Below are 21157 nucleotides of genomic sequence, written 5' to 3' on the forward strand. Positions count from 1 at the left end.
TCCCAAAATCAAAGTACCAAGTCTCTAATGAAGTGCCTATAACTATCAGTTTTATTCATTATGTTCAGCCTACATGGAGTGAAAAAGCACTTATGAGCTCCAAGCATTCTGTTTGAGCACAAAGTGAGCAATATGTAAAGCAGCAGCTTCTTTGGTTGCTCCAGTATCATCATCAGGAGTCTTGAGGAGATATACAAGGCATACATTAACCAATTAGAGTAAAAACTTCCTGGCTGACTTTTTGGGTTTGTTTTTTTTATAAATAATAATAATATTACCTAAATTCAGGTTACAACTAGTCAGAGTTCAGATGTACATATTTATTTCTTGATTAGCATAGATCAACAGGTTGTTTTGGGGCTGATTTCTGTCCCTTTCAGTATATTTGTTGAAAAATGCTAGTCTGCTTAAGAGCGCTGTCTGGAGACAGTGCTGTGTATTTCCAACTTGTGCACTCAGAATGTTTTCCGTGGTGTATATGGTACAATAACTTGATGGATCAAGTGACTGTTGTGTTGCTGGTCATTTCTTGTGATAAACATTGAATTCAGTCTTCCCTTGATTAACATCTCTTCCTATCTTCAAGAGAAATCAAAACATAGTTATTATCAAATTCAGTTAGCATCAAGGAAGTTGAATATGATACTTATAGCTAAGAACTAATCTAAGAAACCTTCATGTTGCCTTTTAATTGTGTTTAAAATTTTTTAGCATTTGAGTGGGTTTTCTGTTCACAAACTAGGAATACCAATCTGAGAACAGTCAAAATGAGTGTGGGTTCTTAATTCTTCTTGTTGTGCTGAGTTAGAAATAGTTTCTGTGATCAAATACCTACTATTGATACATTCCAGCATAGTAAATTGAGTTTAATATGAGATGCCTTCTGTGTTTAGCTTGAAAATAGTACAATGCAGTTATTTCCCTTCGCTTGTCTTCTACTCCATATTCTATTCTCCATATTACATTGGGGCAGCATATGCATCTGAACAGGTGGTTAATATTTTGAGAGATCTGAACAGAGATAATAAAAACATTTTTCTTTGTATTTCTGTTGAAAACAAATGGCTTATTTTCACTTGAAAGAACATTTATAAAGCATTTTGTCCATTGCCAATTGTATCTTTCTTTTCTGCAGGCTGCATTGACCCTTCCACGAAGACCAATTCTTCATTGTTCTACTGTGATTCCTGTCATGGCTCTGACATTAAAGCTTATTATGCACCTTTTCAGGCTCAAGGACTCATGGTGCTTTCTTCCTTGGATGCTGTTTATATCCTGGACTTCTCACCATGTTCGTGATGGAATTCGTCATGGCCTGTGGATCTGTCCATTTGGAAAAACTGCTCCCTTGCCATACTGGCTGTATGTAGCAATTACTGCATCTCTACCACATCTGTGTTCATTTATTATGTATTTAACAGGTACCAGAGAGCTGATGTCTATAAAACATGGAATTCACATTGATGTCTAAGAATGATGGTCCTTGGGCGCTCACAGTGAGGTGTATGTATTAGTAAAATGGATCCCTGCACATTCTTCACGACTTCAAGGTTAGGCAGCCTGAAGCTACAGATCCAGTATGGATATGTCGTAGTTGCAGGAAAAGCTAATGTATGAATGGTAGTGATATCCAGGCATCCTCTTCATAAAATTGGTAATCTTCCTGCTGGTTCCTTCATAATTTCTAAAATGATTGATCATTCTTAAATAACTACATTTTCTTTCTTCTGGTTCTACACTGCAGTATTATAGTGCTCTTCCTCTGGTCATCCTCCACTTTTGAAATTATGCTCTTTCAGCATTCCACTTTCTAGAATTGGATGACATTTGTACAGCACTTTCAAGACGTAAAGCACTCTCAAAATGTTATGTTCATAAAAATTCAATTCTAAGGAATGTCCAATTGCCAGGTTTTTAACCTTTTTTATTTGCTTTATTTGAATCAAACTTTGTTGTGTTCAGCTAATTAAAATAATAATGCAGCTTGTATTTCAAGATGTACTACTGATTATCTGAAAACACTGTTAAGTTTGGACAATAACCACTGATTATTACAATATTTATTCTAAGCTCTGCTCTAGTCTAGTCTAGTTACCGAACTGTTCAGTTCCCAAACAAATCCTGGCTAACAGTTGTGTTTAGAAAAGAGAGAAAGATGTATTTAAGAGTATTAAGTGATTACAAAAGTGTTCATTTGTATACAAATAAATTTTTGGAATGTTAGTTTTTTTCATTAAAGGATTTTACCTAATTTTTAAGCAGATTTTGTTTGAAATTAAATCTGTTTGCTACAATAAAATATGAGCTTTAAAAATGTTTTAGTAAAGTCATAATAAAATGAAAATGGGAACTGCACTACTGTATTAAGAGTTTACCACTGTGTTTGCTACTGTAGCTACAATGATCATATTACCATCTTTAGCTACAGCTCCTCACATTACTGATGTATAATTACTTTGCCCAGGTAAAAAAAAATATCTTTTTAAACTGAACCTTCCCTTTCCTTGTAACAGTATATTTAGCAGAATTCACTTATTTTGTTGGAATCTGATAGGGCCACAGCATGAGTGCTTCTGCTGTGATGTCCTCAAACTTGCAACTTCTGCGCTGTCAACTGTGCACCACCTCAGCCCCCTTAAACAAGAACTCACGAACATGTTAGGTATCCTTATACCATAAGCTATTTGAAATGAACCTTCCTTTTAGAAAAATCTTACAGGAAATCCCCCAAGCTGATTTGTTTTCAGTTGCCTTGCAACTGAAAACAAACCTGAGAAATATTTATATAACCTGAGAAATATTTATATAAACCAACAGCTTTCAGTTAATCACATAGGAACAAGGAGCCAGGTTCTAAACTTCTGTAAAACTGATTTCAACTAGAGTGATATCAACTTACAGCACCTGAAAATTTGGCACAAGATGTTACCTTTGTGAAAGAGTAGTTGTAAAGTTGGACTTGTTTGGAATAATAGTAACAAAGTACATAATGAGTAAAGGCACATTTTTCATATTTTGTACATTTTAGGGTGTTCTAAAGTTCCACTTTGCAGCTGCTAGCTCACTGTGCTCAGGAAATCTTGAGTTCATTGCTGCTGTGAAGGTTGCCTCTTATTTTGAAGTGTCAATTTCCTCTCACTTTCTCTCAGAAATAAAAGACTGAGCCTTACTTGATTGTTATATATAGTATTTGGGCATAAGAGAATAATTTTGACCTGTGAGCTTGTGAAGTGAGTGCCTTGCTTAGAAAGAAAATGTGAAGGTGCAGAAAGGCCTGAAAAGATTAAACTTCTTTTGAAGGAGTTAAGTTCTTTCCCATTTACAGCCAGTAAATGCTGTGCAGAAACCAACACTCCCAACTATTTTAGTTAGATGATCCTTTAGGGGAGGAATTAGATAGATGCCCTACTACTACAAACATTAATAAACAAAAAGCTGTAACTCACTGGAAACTAAGCATCTATTTGTTTTCTCCTCTTAAAGTTTGTTTAATGTTACAGACTACCAAATACCAGTAATTAAAATCTGTGCATAAGTAATGAAAACTTGAATGAGTAAATCTATATAGAAGCTTTCTGCTCTTGCTTCTCAGTACAGATATTTGTACATTTATGATAACGTTCTGAATCTAATGCACAGAAGTAAAACAGGCTTTCTACCAAAACAGTAAAGGAAATAAAGTTTTAGAGAAAATTACATTTTGGGTGGAATTATAACATTTTTGTGCGAAACATGTTCCTGCCAATTTTCCTTAAAGGAGTAGTACCGTTAAAAAGTCTGGGTTTCTATTCAGTCTTCATAGCAAAGGTGTCATTCAGCCTAAACGTAGTCATTTTAAGAACAGTATTTATAAAACATTTGTCTTCAGTGCTGGACCTTTACCTACATAAATTACAACAGCAATTCAAGTCTGATATAAAAAGTTTTTGTTTTATTCTATTCTGTTTGTTCTTATACTGTCCCTCATCATGCCAGGTGATGAGCCACTGTCAGAAGCGCATTAAGCAAAGTAACTGGCATCTGTTACTGGTGGCTTTCTTTAAAAATCGCATGACATTTTATACAAGCACTGCTATTCACTTGTATTAGCAAGAGCCGGCTTGAAGAGCTAGCTGCAAGCAATTCTTGCACTGAGAACAAAAAGGGGTGAGTTTTTGGTTGTTCTTAGATCCTGTTGGGATTCATTCCACATTCTTGAACCAGTTCCAAGAAAGTTCCATCTCCAGAAGAGACGCAGGAGACCAGAGTTAACTGCATCAACAGTTCCTTCCATAGAGGTTTTTAAATCCGAGGTAGACAAAGCCTTGGCTGGGATGAAATAGTTGGGGATGGTCCTGCTTTGAGCTGGGGGTTAGACTAGATGACCTCCTGAGGTCCCTTCTAACCCTCATTTTCTATGATTCTAACTCCACTCCTCCCCCCAGAGCTTTAGAAAACTTTTTTAGGTATTTTGGGTCCAAGGCTTTGAGATCTTTAAAAATGATTGAGACCTTGAGCATGACACAGTGTTGCTTAAGTAGCCACTATAGAGAGTAGAGATCACATTAAATATGTGTTTTAGCCTGTTACCAAGGACAAAATTCCATTATGTTCTGTACTCCTTGTAGTTTTCGGTTCATTAGTTCATTTGGCAATATTTTGCTCTAAAAGTACCAAATATTTGAATTTTACTGCACTCGTTGCAGAAAACAGGAAATATAAATAAATGTGAAGTGTGAAAATAGCCCAATATGTACTGTAAAATATATCACAAAACTAAGGTAATAGTTTAATTTAAACTGTAAAATACTGACCACTGAAAATGTAACAAGGGAAAATCTAATGTTCTTTATACGTTAATTGTAAATACAGCTCCAGATGGTCAAGCAAAATGCAGTGTTCTTGATTGTGCTTTTTAAAGTACAAAATATGTGTAGATTCCCAAGTAAACTATTTTAGGTTATAAGCTGCCCTTCTTCCCCATTTTGGTGAATTGCTGATCTGTTTAAAACAGAATTCATTTGAATAATTCCTATTGTGTGAGAGAGAAATTCAACTCTGTAAAGATGATAAAAATTGTCTTATTTATCAGATAGCCTTAAAACAATTAAATACACCCTCCCCCTTTAAAAAAAAATTTCATTCAACCAACTACTCTATTTTAAAATTGATATTTTCCTTATCACTATTGATACAATTTTTGCTATAATGAAGTATAATACTAATATTTGTGTGCCTTAAATCAATCTGTGATAAATTACTGATAATTCACTCATCATTGCCTTGCTCAAAGATGTCTCTGCATGGAGATTGAATTATGAACTTGTTGGTTATCAACCCAGAGGCACTGACCAAAGCAAATGACATTCCCTTTGGCTGTGGAAGAGATGGTTTCCTCAGCTTTTCCCCTGGGAGGTTTGCTGTATTGGATTAAGCAAAGGAAAAATGTTTAATATAGTCATTTTAAAGAAAATTTTATTGTGTCCAGTTTAAAACTTGCAGTATTTGTTTACATTACAACAAGAGTCAATTAAATAAAGTAACAAACACATCATAGAAGGAGCCTTCTGTCAAGAGAAACTAATTGAGCCAAGCTATAGCCTTCCCTTTAAGCCAACTACGTGCGTGGAGAGCCAAACTGTGGTATGGTGTTACTTAATCTTGGATTTCAACTCATGTGATTAACAGGAAATTTGGCTTTACAAGCCCAAATCATATTCCTTTTTCAGTTATATTTTATGTTGAAAATTCACAGACAGTTTTGTCACATTAATTTGTTGTCAATTAATCCCTGAAATGTTTTGCAAGATTCTTTCCCACTCACTCCTTTGCCTTATTTATTGCCCTCCACAAAATCCTCTTTTGTCTTTGCTTCCTTTGTATGAAGGAAATTTGTAATTATAGGAATTTCTTTTAAGATTTATGTGGCACCTGTCGGTTGTCTTCAAATTATGTTTTCATTTGGACCATAAGAGTGGACACTGTACTGTAAAAACACTTTTTATTTTATTATAATATTAAAGTAACATTAAACTGATTGAAAAAAGTAACTGTGGTTGTGTTTATATTTATCGCACTCAAGCTTAGTTCTTGGATGTCTGATACTTAATTATCACTTTCCATCTCTTATGCATGATCTTTTTATTCATGGATTTTTATAGTGAATTGGAAAACTCATTGTGCTACTGTTACATTCTTCGATAGTAGGTTTCTGTAACTGTAAGACTCGAGAACTTACCTATAGTGAGATTTCTTAATTAAATAAATGATACAAAGCACCTTGGACAGAAGCTTTAAATAATTTTCAAGGCAATGAAAAATATCAATGCCTGTAAAACCTGGTTTCTTTGTGACACGGAGCCTTTTGTCTAAGGAGAGCAAACATAAACCACTGACTACGTAACACCCTCCCAGACTGAATATATGTAAAATTTCCACCTAGAAACGATCCTCATTTTACAGCCTATTTGTATTTGCAGGAGTAAATTACAAACATCTGAAACTGGTATGTTTGTGGCATGACATTTAGTGTAATTCATAACTGGTGGTACCATAAAGTATGTTTCTTCACTTGTTAGAAAGTGAGAGCTCAGTTGGTTTATGGATTTTAGCATCTTCATTCTGCAGCCAGAGTGGAAATGAGACAAAACTGGCTAATTTATGTTGTTACTAAAATTGTTACTAGAAGTGAGTTACCTATTGTTTATACAAAAAGGTTGATGTGGGAACAGAGAGTACAGAATGCAATTAAAGGAAATGTAAGAAGAAAAAAAAAGGTATGTGGAAAAATCAATTACAGCTCTTGTAGCAAGAAGAGTTGTCCCTTCTACTAATTATTATGAGGAAGTAAAATGAATTATGCCATTTATATAAAAAAGAAAAAAGCATGAGAATAAAAAACAAACTCCTTTTTAATCCAAAAAACCCAGATTTTAATCTGTTTTGAGTGTGTGCAAGGAAAGGAGAAGTAGGAAATTGTAATTAAAATGAAGAAAGCATTATACCTTTAAAAAACAAACTTGTGTTAAGTTTGTTTACAAAGAAAAAAGGAAAGCAGGATTGAAATAAATGGAAAATATTAGCTAAATACAGGGACTGGGAAGTCTTTTGGAAGGTTTCAAAAAGAAGAATTTTGGGTGGTTTCAGAAAGAGAATCCAGCTAGCCTGCATGCAACTGTAAACATGAGTCTCTTCAGAACATTTAGTTAGCTGTTTTAATTAAGAATATGTTAATATACCTGTATTTCCTATGCTGTGCCATGCTATAAAAACTACCATTAGCAGCAAATACAAAACATATCTAACAAGATGTCAAATACAACTAGATCAAAATCATCAACACAAGTATCCAAAATCAGGTTTAACAACGCAAGTTCAGTGGAAATATTCTAAATTCAGGGGCTTTTGAACGAGGATTTCTAAGAGTCTAGTAGATGAGCCAGACAGACTCCCCAGATCAGACACATGCCTGTGGCAGGTCTTGCTCACCCTTCCCACCCTTTTCCTGGTTTCTGCACAAGGCCGTGCACAGGAGCAGCACCCTGGCAGTGTGTGTAATGTTGTTCAAGGTATTTTGGGAATTGTAGCCCTCTAGGGTGGCAGTGGGGTTTGCTGTTGCTGATGAGGTTTTTACCCCATTTTTTGGCACTGAAGCCCATGTTGAAAGGGCAAAAAATGTGGATGTTCGTGGCAAAAAATGGGGGTTAGGTCTCCCCCCAGCAGCAGCAAACTCTACTGCCACTCCACAAAACTACAATTCCCAGAATGCCTCGCATTCCAGGATAGGACACTCTCTGTACCAGCTGCTTTTTGCAGCCCTCTGCAAGTGGAACATAGGACAGGAGAATGAGGCATCCCCTCTCTACCCTGCTTAGATGGTGCCCAGGACATGCCCTGCTTGCTCACCCTTGCTGCCCCAGGTATCTGTCACAGATCTGCATTAAACAGTTGCAGTCATAGGAGCTTAGTCAACCACAGGTAAGCACTACAGGGTATCCGTGCTTCTCGGCCTCTTGAAGGCTCAGATCAAGCGTAGTGGCTTCTTAACCTGGCAGGGGAAATGCCATGTATCTGTGTCCAAGAAGACAGTTTTCCTGAACTGCTCTTCTGATGTGGTTCAGTACCCACCAAGGTGCAGCGACTTTAAGCCCAGTTTATGGAAATGGAAGTCTCCTCCCTCGCTTGCTCTGAGGGCCTTATGGCTAAAGTCAAGCAGAACTCAGGGGCATCCAAATCCCAAGCTCCTGGGCTTGGGCCTGCAAGTGGGATGCCTGTCAAAAGTTTTGGAAAAATCTGAAGCCCCAGGTGTGGGTGGATGTTTGCCAGTAGTAGGGCCACTTATGGTTCTGGACTCTTGGATTTGGAATTAGTTTTGGCTAATTTGGCCTTGGCTACAAACTAAAAACAAACAAACATCTGTGCTTCCTGGAACTTTGGGAACAGTGACAGATACAAAAGGATTTTCAAACTCTTAACTATATATTTACCTTTTGCAAATATACATTCAATAAATCATATGAGCAACACCACAGTCTGTTTCTTTAGGTGTTTCTCATAATAAAACCTCATATCTTCCTGTAAGGGTGTAGGCAGTTCAGTTTAACTAATCCAAGCCCTTAATTGTCAAAGGACCTGGGAAAAGAGTGAAAATGTATAATCTGAGTTTATGTAAATCTGAACTCAGTGTCATATTGGTGACTGCAGCCTAAAATTTCTTTTGGTCTGTTTAGTGCCTTTATGGATCCAGCAAATGGAAGAAGTGACAACCCTGGTGAAGAAGCAGTAAAAATCCATTCCGGGATCCTGCAGGCAAGTCAATAATTCCTAAAGCCAAAGGAACAAAAGGTACTAATATATTAAAGTGCTGTCGACACTAACATCACTAGCATCATATAATTATCAGGTCCGTTGTTAGCTTTTATAATCAGCTTTTAAGTAGTAACATTAAAACAGCATTACCTAATTCACTTCAATAATGTGTACATTGTAAGGTCCTGAGGGCAAGAGAGAAAAGACCTGAAGAACAAATTTTGGACACATGGATCTGAAGGCATAACCATTTAAATATGTGCGGTTGGAAAGATAACCTTGTATCTGAAGTTACCAAAACATGAAATGCTGCTTCTCAAAGTGTTCTAAATCGTTTATTAGCTGCTACCTTAAATACTTTACAATAATGAGTGATAAACAAGTTGTAACAGAGGTCTGGCCAAACCAGTTTGAAAATGAGAGATGACAGTACTAAATCTAGACTGTAAGGCCCTACTCCCATTGACTTTTTATCAGGCTTACAGTATAAGTAAAGTCAGCTCTCAGTCCAGGGACTTTTTTTCTCAGTCATACTCTCCAGGACCAAGTACAGACATTTGGGAGATTAAATCAGGTTCAGAATGGCCAGCTGATTTAAATTTAGTTCATCCCAGTGTCAACCTTACACTTACAGACCCAGTCTCAGGGTGCCTAGACACAAGCAGGGAGGCTGTTCCAATGCCCTGTAATTACAGCATGTCAGAGCAGACTCAGTCGAGTCTGCTGGAGAGTAGTAATTACTGTGCTCTAGCAGCCTCCCACTTCTTGTGTATCAGCATCCCTGTACTTCAAAATGGCAGTAAGGGCACTTTATTTAAAGCTCTTTTGACAATTTGAAGTGTGAGGACACTGATACATGAGATGCTCTAGGCACTTTAATTAGAGTGGCTCTCGGAGCTGGTCTAATTAAAGCGTTCCCCCCTTCCCCCGCCTCACCTCTGAAGCATGTGTATAAATGCCATCAGTAACCGGCAGTCTGTCTAAACCTGTAACTGAACAGCAGTTCCATGCACACAGACCAGTCTAACACTTGCAGAACCCAGTTTAAGATAAACCTGGATCTATGTAGTATCAGACTAATTTGATTTAGGTCAAACTAGTTCATGGAACTTCTGTCCACTTCCCCTGGAAGTCCTGGGGCTGGGAAAACCCAGTGACTGGCCCCAGCCCTAGGGTTGCCCCTTTCACTCCCCTCTTCCCCCCACACTGGTCTGTTTTTTGCTCCCCCAGCCCTTTTCTCTGCCTCCGCAGCCTGCACTGTCAACCCTCATCCCACAAGCTGCTTCGGGTGCAGCCACTTTTATCAGTGTTTGCCAATGCCGGAGCTGGGCAAGTAAGTCCCAGTGGGGGGAGGGATGGAGGGTGTAGGTTCTCGGGGGGGAACCCGACCCCACTTGCAGGTTGCGCCTATTCCCCCTACCCCACCCATAGGTTGTGCATGCTCCCCCTACCCCTCATGGCTCATGCCTGCCCCCCTGACCTCGCCCACAGGTCACACCTGCTCCCCTTTCCTCTTGTGGATTGTGCCTGCATCCCCACCCTACCCACAGGTTGTGCCAGTCCCTCCACCTGCAGGTTGCGCTTGCTCCCCCAACACCTTGTGGGTCATGCCTGTCTGCTCTACCCAACCTGCCAGTCACGCCTGCCCCCCTACCCCACCTGTGGGTCACACCTCCCCGCATCTCCTGGTGGACCCTTGGTCGCCTCCAGCCTGCTGGAACTCCCACCCCCTGGCTAGCCCCCCCCCCCCCCCAACTTTACTGATATTGGGCAACCATTTTATCTTGGCACATGTCCACGAGGGGCCAGCAGGGGAGGTTATGCTTAGGGGCAACCAACATGGGTTCATTAGAGGCAGGTCCTGTCAGACCAACCTGGTGGCCTTCTATGACCAGGTCACAAAATCCTTAGACACAAGAGTAGCAGTGGACATAGTCTTTCTGGACTTCAGGAAGGCCTTCAACACTGTCTCTCACCCCATTCTCATTAAAAAAGTAGGACACTGTGGTGTCGACACCTACACAGTCAAATGGGTTGCTAACTGGCTGGAGGGCCGCACCCAGAGAGTGGTGGTGGATGGGTCATTTTTGACCTGGAGTGATGTGGGCAGTGGGGTCCCCCAGGGCTCGGTCCTCGGACCCGCACTGTTCAACATCTTCATCAGTGACTTGGACGAGGGGGTAAAAAGCACCCTATTCAAATTTGCTGATGACACTAAGATGTGGGGGGATGTGGGTACACTAGAAGTGAGGAATAGGCTGCAGTTGGACCTAGACAGGTTACAGGGGTGGGTGGATGAGAACAGGATGGGTTTCAACACTGACAAGTGCAAGGTGCTGCACCTGGGGAGGAAGAACCAGCAGCATACCTACAGGCGGGGGAACTCCCTTCTTGTCAGTGCAGAGGCAGAAAAGGATCTTGGAGTCATTATTGATGCCAAAATGAACATGAGCCGACAGTGTGGGGACACGGTTAGGAAGGCCAACCACACCTTGTCATGCATCCACAGATGCATCTCAGGCAGGTCCAAGGAGGTGATCCTCCCCCTCTATGCGACACTGGTCAGGCTGCAGTTGGAGTACTGCGTCCAGTTCTGGGCTCCGCACTTCAGGAGGAATGTGGACAGCATTGAGAGGGTTCAGAGGAGGGCCACCCGCATGATTAGGGGTCAGCAGGGCAGGCCCTACGAGGAGAGGCTAAGGGACCTGAACCTGTTCAGCCTCCACAAGAGAAGGCTGAGGGGGGATCTAGTGGCCTGTTACAACCTAGTCAGAGGGGACCAGCAGGCATCAGGTGAGTCCCTGTTCCCCTGAGCACTACCAGGAGTGACTAGAAATAACGGTCACAAGCTGGCAGAGGGTAGATTCAGACTAGACATCAGAAGGCGCTACTTCACTGTCAGGGCGGCTAGGACCTGGAACCAACTTCCAAGCATAGTGGTGCTGGCTCCTACCCTGGGGGGTCTTTAAGAGGAGGCTTGATGAACACCTTGCTGGGGTCATATGACCCCAGTACTCTTTCCTGCCATGGCAGGGGGTCGGACTTGATGATCTTCTCAGGTCCCTTCCAACCCTACCAACTATGAAACCTCCTCCGAGTGTCTGTACTTAGCCCAGTAGTTCAGCTTCTACTGTGATAAGACATGTGGGGCTGTGAGCAATGACTGTCAAATTTGCACAGGTTGTTAGTTGCATGTTGGATATGGACACTGTCCAATAGGAGCTGTGTGACAAAAGCAAAATTCAGAGGAGACAATAAACAATTTTGCTACAGATATTCAGTGGTTAAGAAGCATCATAAAAGTATCAGAGAAAACTTAGTCAATAAATGTCTTTTTTCTGCTTGTTAAAAATTTTAATTCCTCCTATGAACTTAGAGAACCAAGATGTTGAAATCTTGTTTAACTCCCAGTCTGGTTTTTCTTTTTTTTAAATAAACTGTAATTGGCTTCTAGAAATTGTTATCTAGAGAATTCTGGTAATTATTTTTATGGCACTTTGATAACATGCACGAATGATTTACTTGGGGATATTTATTAAGCACTTTCATGTATAGTTTTATTTATAGATCACTGTATTGTGATTAGAGCTTGTTGAAAAGTTAGGGGGTTTTTCCACAGAAATTGTACCAGTTCTGGCAGAATTTTCAATGCTGAATAATATGAGCTGAAAATCAAAATATGTCCATGTTGAAGGGCTTTATCAGTGCCTCCTGGGACTTTAAGCTGAGAGGCTTCATACTCTCAGTTCTTCACAAACTGCTCTCGTTGTAAGAAAACACCTCACATGATGCATTGTGATATCCTTTAGGAAAGGGCAGGGAGTGCACCCGGGTGCATCTGGATAGGTAAATGAAGGAACCTTTAATACAGCAGTTATTTTCAAAGTGTTTGAAGAGGCCCTGTATCATCCACATTAAAGTCAGGCTTTCCTTACCTACTAGGCATTTGCTCTTTTCCTTAGGCTGCGAGTGGCCAACCTGCAGCATGCATGTGCAAGTGTCAGGGGTGACCTCTGTGTGTGGCATGTGGCAGACCGGGGAGGGGGCAAGCAGCCCCGTGGCAGATAGGGCAGGGAGCAAAGCAACAGTTGAAACAGGGAGCACTAAGCAGGGAGCAGAAAGCAGAGCAACAGTTTAGGCAGGGGAAAAGGATTAAAGCTGGCTGCAGTTAGGTGTAGAGGATGCAGGATCAATTTACTTATTACCTTAAATCTGTTCTGGTAAGTGCTAATTTACATCTTGGATCTGTTCTGATCAGTGCTGCAGGCTTGCTTTGTTTTCCTCTTGATCACTTCTTGATATGGCCTGATGTCTAATATGCTGAGACTCCTTAGCCATCAAGATTCACTCCTGGGAGTGCCTTTTCCTCAGAATCCTTCACAAAGTCTTTAGCATAATGGTTACATTAGAAAAAATTGCACAAAAGACAAAATTGTGCAACTGGCACATGTTTGATAGGGTCAAATAGTTACCAATTAAATATGTAAAATGCTTCACACTGAGCATTACACCAAAATGTGTCCAAAATACATACACAGTGGGCAATAGTTACATCTTTTTCTTGGACAAGGTAATTGATACTTGAATACGATTTCATCATATCAAGTATGAAGGGATTCAGATTTTAATTTCTCTTTGTCTAATTGTTCTACTTCCCTGACTTACTGAAGTGTTGTTTTTTTAGCAAGTTCGTATACATGTTCTACTGCCTACAAGAAAGGTGAAAGATTGCAAATAAGCCCATAAAAGTGGATAAAGAGTTATAAAACCTCTGTGCAAGCACTGGCTGACACTTGATACCAGTTGCCTGAAGTATGCAAGATGAAGGAGGTGTTTCTCATGGGGATTCAAGGGAGAGCAGGGTATTTCCCTGGTTCAATTCTGTTTCCTCATTCTTCATGTTTCCCTACCATGAATTACTTTATTGATGTAACTGGAGATACCAGCTTTGGACAACAAGAATTCATGTGTTCCCTGCCACTAAATGTTTCAGGATTTTCCTGCTTGAATGAGATTTTCCTAATTCCCCTGTCCCATAGCCATTAGATCCAAAGCCTACTGAAATTAATGGGGATCTTTCCATTCCTTTTAATAGGTTTTAGATCATACTCCATCCCATGGAGTATGGCCCAGAGCCAATTGCTCTGGCTCCTAGAGTTGTAGCAATTAACAGTGGTACTGCTCTCCCACCAAGTTTTTGGATGCTTGGGAAGTCCCAGAGGCCAGGTGACTCAGTTCCACAGACTGAATCTGGATGGTAGGCCCATTAAGCACCACTGGCAGAGCCTGCTATTTACTGAATTCCCTTGCATATAATGAGCATTCCAATGTTGACAAGCTGTTTTTTGGGAGATGGTGCATGATACATGAGACTGAGAAAATACAATAATAAGAATGGATGATGGGCAAGTGTTCTGTCTGAGTAGCCCTTACTTTGGAATTAACATCTTTCATTTCCCATCCCCAAATAGCCTGTATCTGTTGACCTTCAGGGTGTTAAAGCCCATCGATTCGGAGGGTCTTTGGAGAGTGAGAGGGCTTAGAGGGGTAGGTATGAGAAAACAGGGTCTAGAGTTGCTTACTTGTCTGATCGTGGCTTGGTTTGGCTAGGTTGTGCAAATGAGTCATATTGTATTGTACAGGCTTGAACACAGCAAGGCACTTGGAGCTCTTGGAACAGGCAGTGTTTGTGTTTTCAAAACCAAGATAAACTAAGTATCTTCATGCAATGAATTAAATCAGTATTTTTAAATGCTATTAAATACCACATCCAGTTACTGCTTCATAGTTTTATCAAAGTAAAAGCTGATTAACTGAAACCTAATTCTGTTTTGCTGAGTTTACTTACTGGTGGTAGCACTTAAAGTTTGCATAATTGCCCTTATCTCTAAAGCGTTTTACAAACTTTAATTATTCTCTTCCCTGACTGGTAGGTATCAATGTTCACTTTTAACAAATGGGGAAACTGAGCTAGATAAGTGAAGTGACAGGTTCAAGGCTGAAGAGAGGAGTAGTACTGATGGGATAATTTCCTAACAACAGAATTAAATTGAAACCATGTTTCATGGAAACATCTCTGTTTGGATGAACCTTCCCAAAATACAGGCAGGAATCCTTCCACCTTGCCTGAATGGTTACTGAGATTTCAGTCTTTCAGAGCCTGTGGCTGTGAGGCTGTTAAGCCTGGGATTTACATAGGTGCTGCCACATGGCTAAGACCCTGAAAGGCCTGCAAGCTCTGGCTTAAGCCAAGGCCCATCTTCAGGCTCTTTATTATGCACCTTGAGACTCTGATAACTTCAGCCTGAACTGGGATTCCTATGGACTCATCAACCCTATCATGGAGTGGGTAGCCTGGAAGCCTTCACTCTAGCTAAGGACTTCAGGACTTGTTCATACCTTGTCAGCAGCAGGCCCCACTAAGGACAAGATTGATCATGCCTTGCCTATCTGAGTCTACTGATGAGTTCCAGAGTTAGAAGTTCTCCAGTGAGGCTGCCTCAGACCTGTCCCCAGCTCTGGCTTTCAGACCTATCAGAAAGCAATGACTTGAGAAGAGGCATTGGGGATGAGTCTAGAGGCAGCCTCATGGACAAACTTTTGGTGTTGAAGCTCATAAGGAGCCATGGGTGGGTGGGATATGGACAGGAAATGCTTAGTCCTATCCTCTATAAAATGCACAGCTGATGCAATATAAACAAAGGCATCAGAGAATCTAGGTCTCCAACAAGGATCTGATTGCAGAGCCACTGGCCATCATCTTTGAAAACCCATGACTATCAGGAGAGGTCCTGGATGATTGGAAAAGGGCAAACATAGTGCCCATATTTAAGAAAGGGAAAAAGGAGGATCCAGAGAACTAAAGACCAGTCAGCCTCACCTCAGTCCCTGGAAAAGTAATGGAGCAGATCCTCAAGGAATCTATTTCAAAGCACTTGGAGGAGAAGAAGGTGATTAGGAGCATGGGACCATGTGACTGCACCGTGCTGGACCCTCAGGTAAGGGGAGGGATGGGAGGAAGGGCAGGGGAGGAGCTGGTGCTGAGCGTGGGGAAAAGCGGCCCCTCCCCCACCCTATGGCTAGCGCCCCATGCTGCAGCTGCTTGCAGCCCACATGGGACTGCCTGTGCCTGCTCAGGACAGCCCCATGCAGGCTGCGAGCAGCTGCAGCAGGGAGTGCTGGCCACGGGGCTGGGGAGGGGCCGCTGTTACCCCGTGCTCAGAACCAGCTCCTCCCCTGCCCTCCCTCCCATCCCTCTCCTTACCTGAGGGTCCGGCGCAGTGCAGTCACATGGTCCCAGGCCAGAAGCTGGGGGGCAGGGCCAGACAGGCCCTGCTGTTGCAGGAGCCCGCCGGGGCTTCCCCTGGGTCCTACTGCCCCTGGCTCCTTTCATTTTTTACAGGAACCAAGGACAGATAAATATTAATTTTCTAAAATTTTTCGGGAATAAAATGGCCTTGTGGGCCAGATCTGGCCCACAGGACATATTTTGCCCACCCCTGGGTTAGATATTAGGAAGAATTTTCTCACTAGGAGGGTAGTAAAACACTGGAAGAGGATGTGGACTCTCCATCCTTGGAAGTTTTTAAGACCCAGCTAGACAAAGCTTCAGCTGGAATGATGTAGTTGGGGCTGGTCCTGCTTTGAACAGGGTGTTGAACAAGATGACGCCCTGAGGTCCCTTCCAACCCTAATTTTCTATGTTTCTGAGGATCCTGGAAATCCTCAGAATCCAGACTCAAGCTAGTGCTGCCAGGGTTTCCAGACTCGTTGCTGCAGATCCTAGAGCCTGGAAACCTGAAGGTTTCAGAACTTCCAGGATCCCTGCTGTGCATGTAGGAACTGGAAGTCCTGAGAGTCCCAGCCCAAAGAATGGCTCCTAAGGAACCTGCAGGCTTCCTAATCTGCAGTGAAGGGTCCCCAGAAGCCAGGGCACCCAGCTCCAGCTTGATTTTTTTTTTTTCCAAAATGAAAACAATGTAGAATTTAAATCCAGATCCCGGGTTCTGTTCTGAATAGGGACATTTGTTCCAGAATGTTGGAATTTCCAATGGGACATCAATTCTAGAAAGTCCTACAGAGAAATTGATTCCAGCATCAGCCCTGGAACATGCGAAACCTTGAGCTATTGAAGCATTGTTAACATTTCTAATGATCAATTTTCTTTCTTCTTTGACCATTGCTAAACAGAAGACATGCTCTTTTGCTGCTATGTGGATTTATGATTTGAGAGAGTTATTTTACTTTTGATTCCTTATAAATGCCAATAAAAACTAAGTTGCAAAATGTTTAAATAATACACGCTTCAATATACATTTACTTCCAGGAAGTTTTGCATTTCACTTTGTCTGTCATCTGTTGCCTAAAGGTATAAATCACTATGGAAATTGGCAGCTATGTAAACTTTCACAGCTGGGAGATACCTTTTATCACATTGGCTGTACACAGTGCCCAGTGATTAGGCATACATACTTGTATAAAGAGAGGGAAAGTAGAATCCTGCCTGCCTGTGCAGAGCCAACACAAGATCTGGCTCAACACTCACCGAAGCTGTGAGGAGAGAAATGTGGTGTTGTATGAACAGGTGCTTGTGTTATTTCCTGACGGAAAATCAACTATTACTTATATTTGTGTTACTCCTTTGACATTAGTTGTAGGGGAAAAAACTGGCTTGGTTTAAATTAGGATTACTGTGGATTCAAAGTTTACATTACTCTAAATGGAATATTTCCAAAAATATTAAAACAAAACAGGCTCCATCTTGAAAATCTTAGCTGGGAAAAGATCTTATTGGAGTTGATAAATGAGGATTGCAGAAGGCAAAATAAAAACTGCCTTATAATAGCTGACTTACTTTCACTCTGGTAACTCTTAGAGGTCCCAGTCATCTATTTTGTTAAGCAGTGGATAATAAAAAGACCTTACAATGTAAGTATATGATGCTTACATGTTTATGCAACAATTAATAATGGATAATTATGCCTAGATGTATACAAAGTCCCTAGAAGCAAATGGTAATGAACTATACCATATCTTCTTGAATAGAAGCATGCTGTTTTGATTCCTGCTCCACAGTGCAGCAGCTGTTGCATGACTATTCAGACAATTGACTTAAGAGATTCAATTGACTTAATGGCTTATTGTTCTTCACACCATTGTCTCTCCTTTTTAATGGTCTTGTTGTCCCAATAAACAAGCTAACCTTTTAAGGGTAATTTTGCTGTCTGCTAGCTTCTCCAAGTCTCTTTCCTCCTATTTTACAGTATTGAAGACTCTTTAGCTCTTTTCAAACTCAGAGATTCAGCCATGGAAACCAATCTTCAGGAGCAGCTAATGTTTGAGCTTTAGTTAAGTAGAAAAGGGAAGGTGAATCATCTGAAGATTAGGCTCTGTCCTTGCTCTGTGCAGCCAAAAAACTGGAAAAATCTTTCTTTTCTCCTTCCTGCCTTTCCAAAACAAGATGCATATTATATTCTGGGGTGTGTTGTATGCAAGAAAATATGGCATTTGGCTGCCTATCTAGTTCAGTTTCAATCAAGATAATGTGGGTGGTGGTTCATAGCTTTATATCAGTGAACTTGAGAGAGTAAATGCATTAATACTTATAAACTAAATTAAAAGAATTTTATTGAAATTGCAGTTCAAAGTTAGGTAATGTCAGAAGTAAGTTTCTCAGGGACCATTAAATGGACTCCTTGTGCTTATGTATTATAGTCTTGAATTACATTATACAGTCTTTAATAATTCCCATGTGGGCACCAATGATACTGCCAGGGGGAAACCTGAGTAGATCAAAAGTGACTACAGGGCTCCAGATGCAAGGGTGAAGGGGACACAGGCTCAGGTGGTGTTCTCCTTGATCCTTTCAGTCAAGGGGAAGGGACCAGGCAGGAGCAGATGCATCCAGCATATCAATGCATAGCTGTATAGATGCTGTTGCCAGAGGGTTTTTGACATCTTCGATCATGGGATGTTGTTCCCAGAAGAAGGATCACTAGGAAGAGATGGGATCCACCTGACAAAGCGAGGGAAGAGCATCTTCACAGACAGGCTCACTAACCTAGTGAGGAGGGCTTTAAACTAGGTTCTCCTGGGGGGTGGAGACCAAAACCTTGAGGTAAGTGGGGAAGCTGGTGACCTAGAGAAAGCACAAGCAGGAGTGGGCAGCAGGGAAGGCCTTCTCATTCTTCGTGAGGAAGTAGGGCAGTCCACTAATTACCTCTGATGTCTGTATACAAATGCGCAGAGCCTAGGCAACAAATGGGGAAAAAATTGAAATCTTCACACGGTCAAGGAACTATGATGTGACTGGAATAACAGAGACTAGGTGGGATAGCTCACATGACTGAAGTACTGTCATGGATAGGCATAAACAGTTCAGGAAGGACAAGCAGGGGAAAAGAGGAGGAGGAATTGCTCTTTATGTAAAAGAACTGTATAAAACAGCTAGTGGAAGTTTCCCAATCACAGACCCTGCTGGTTCTTGTTGGGGACTTCAGTCACCCTGACATCTGCTGCCAGGGCAATACAGCAGTGCACAGTTAATCCAGGAAGTTTTTGGAGAGTGCTGGGGACAAGTGTTGGAGAGGCCAACTAGGAGCCCTGCTCTTCATGACATGTTACTCACAAACAAGGAAGAACTCGTGGGAATGTAGTAGTGGGTGGCAACTTGGGCAGCAGTGCCCACGAAATGATTGAGTTCAGGATCCTGAGAAAAGGAAGGATGGAGAGCAGCAGAGTAAGGACCCTGGACTTCAGAAAAGTGGAATTCGACTCACTCAGGTGTTGCCCTGTGGAGTCAGGCCAACACTCAGGGTCTCAATATCATGCTGTTAGACAGGAGGGCGTGGTGTACAATTGCATATACACAGACAAAAATCAATTAGGCGTGCACACACACTCTAGGTGCATACACCCCCACCAGGCGCGCGCACACATACTACCACCTCAGGCACATATACATCCAAAATTACCAGCCTAGGCACATTCATACTTATCACCAATTCAAGCACATACACGCTCTGATGATAATGACATGAAATCATACACAATACACACATACATACGCATATACACACAGGTTAAACACTGGCTCAGGTGACAGTGTGTGTGTGTGTGTGTTGGTGCCTGTGGTACTTATGCTTGGGGTGCTTGGTGACTAAAGAGAAAGTGGCAGAGATCAGGGGAAAAGGCAGTGGGGATGAAGCAGTAGCAGTGGCAGAGATCAGGGAAAAGGCAGTGGGGATGGGGCAATAGCAAAGAAACAGGGGTTTGCAGACAGAGAGGAGCTCAGGATGGCTGGAGCCACAAGAGCATGGGGCAGGTGCTGGAGGTGGCGGTGAGCCAGAAGCAGGAGGGAGAAATGAGACAGAAGTTCGAAGAGTGAGGAGCAGAGATTGGAGCAGGGCCAAACCATAGTAAAGCAAAACCCAACTCAGGGGTCCAAATAACAGTTTTCTTAAACAAACAGTGTACTATACAGCTTGGTTCCCACACACTCACACAAGCTCTCCCACACACACTCACACAATGGTAGCAGGAGAAAGAGACTCAGTGGAAGGGTTGGAGTCCAGGGAGGGAAGAGAAACAGAGTCCAAGTCCTTGGCTGAAGAGAGGATGGGGTGGGTGATAGCTACCTATCCAGGGTGGGAGGGGGCCCTCGATGGTCAGTCGGGGTCTTTCTCCAGCAGGTGTTGTCCAGAGCGGGTTGCCGCTCTGTGTGCTGTGTGGATAGGCAGTGTGACATGGAGCAGGTCTGGTCCAGGTAAAGATGGCGCCCCAAGGAGTCAGCCCCTTCTTATGGGGCAGACCTCTGATCTCCTATGGGAGGGCCTGTCCAGGCAGTGTCAGTCCTGTTCCCAGAGGGCTCCAGATGTTCATACTGAGCATGTGCAGTCTTGGCACAATGGTGGGGTGCCTCATCTTTTGTTTCTTGAAGGCTGAGGGTGTTTCCAATGGCTGGGTCATTGGTCCAGGTATTGGTTTTGATGGTGGGGTGATTTAATAGGGGGTCCTGCTATTGTTGTGTTTCACTCATCCATTCACTCTTTTGTTTCAGGCATTCAAGGAAAACCAACTGACATGGGAGAGGTTACAGAATTGCAACATACTTACACAACAGGGCATGGGGACAAGATGGGAATGGATACTTGACATCACTTTACAGACATAGGCCTAAACCATACAATATTAATATGAAACAATAAAAATCAATGCACAAATATTAGGAATACAATATAATACAATATAAAACAGTAAAAATCAATACAAACATAATGCTATTTACTGTATTTTAAAAAGGGGGCTTATTACAATAACAGGAAAGAAGAACTTAGCTTACTTAGTAATTACTACTTGTAATTACTTATAA

The 21157-nt window shown here is 41.7% G+C and overlaps 1 protein-coding gene across 3 annotated transcripts in view; it reads left to right on the top strand.

Moving 5' to 3' along the window:
- TMEM267 (transmembrane protein 267) overlaps positions 1-6029 on the top strand; it is a 32924-nt gene extending 26895 nt beyond the window's left edge. For all 3 annotated transcript variants that reach the window (XM_006268916.4, XM_019495979.2, XM_014594018.3), the window contains exon 4: positions 1136-6029. In XM_006268916.4, coding sequence (XP_006268978.1) covers positions 1136-1471 — 336 coding nt within the window. In that variant the 3' untranslated portion in view covers positions 1472-6029. The remainder of the gene's footprint in view (positions 1-1135) is intronic.
- Positions 6030-21157: the final 15128 nt, after the last annotated feature.

The sequence above is a fragment of the Alligator mississippiensis genome, chromosome 3 (genome assembly GCF_030867095.1).
Source record: "Alligator mississippiensis isolate rAllMis1 chromosome 3, rAllMis1, whole genome shotgun sequence".
Lineage (NCBI taxonomy): Eukaryota > Metazoa > Chordata > Crocodylia > Alligatoridae > Alligator > Alligator mississippiensis.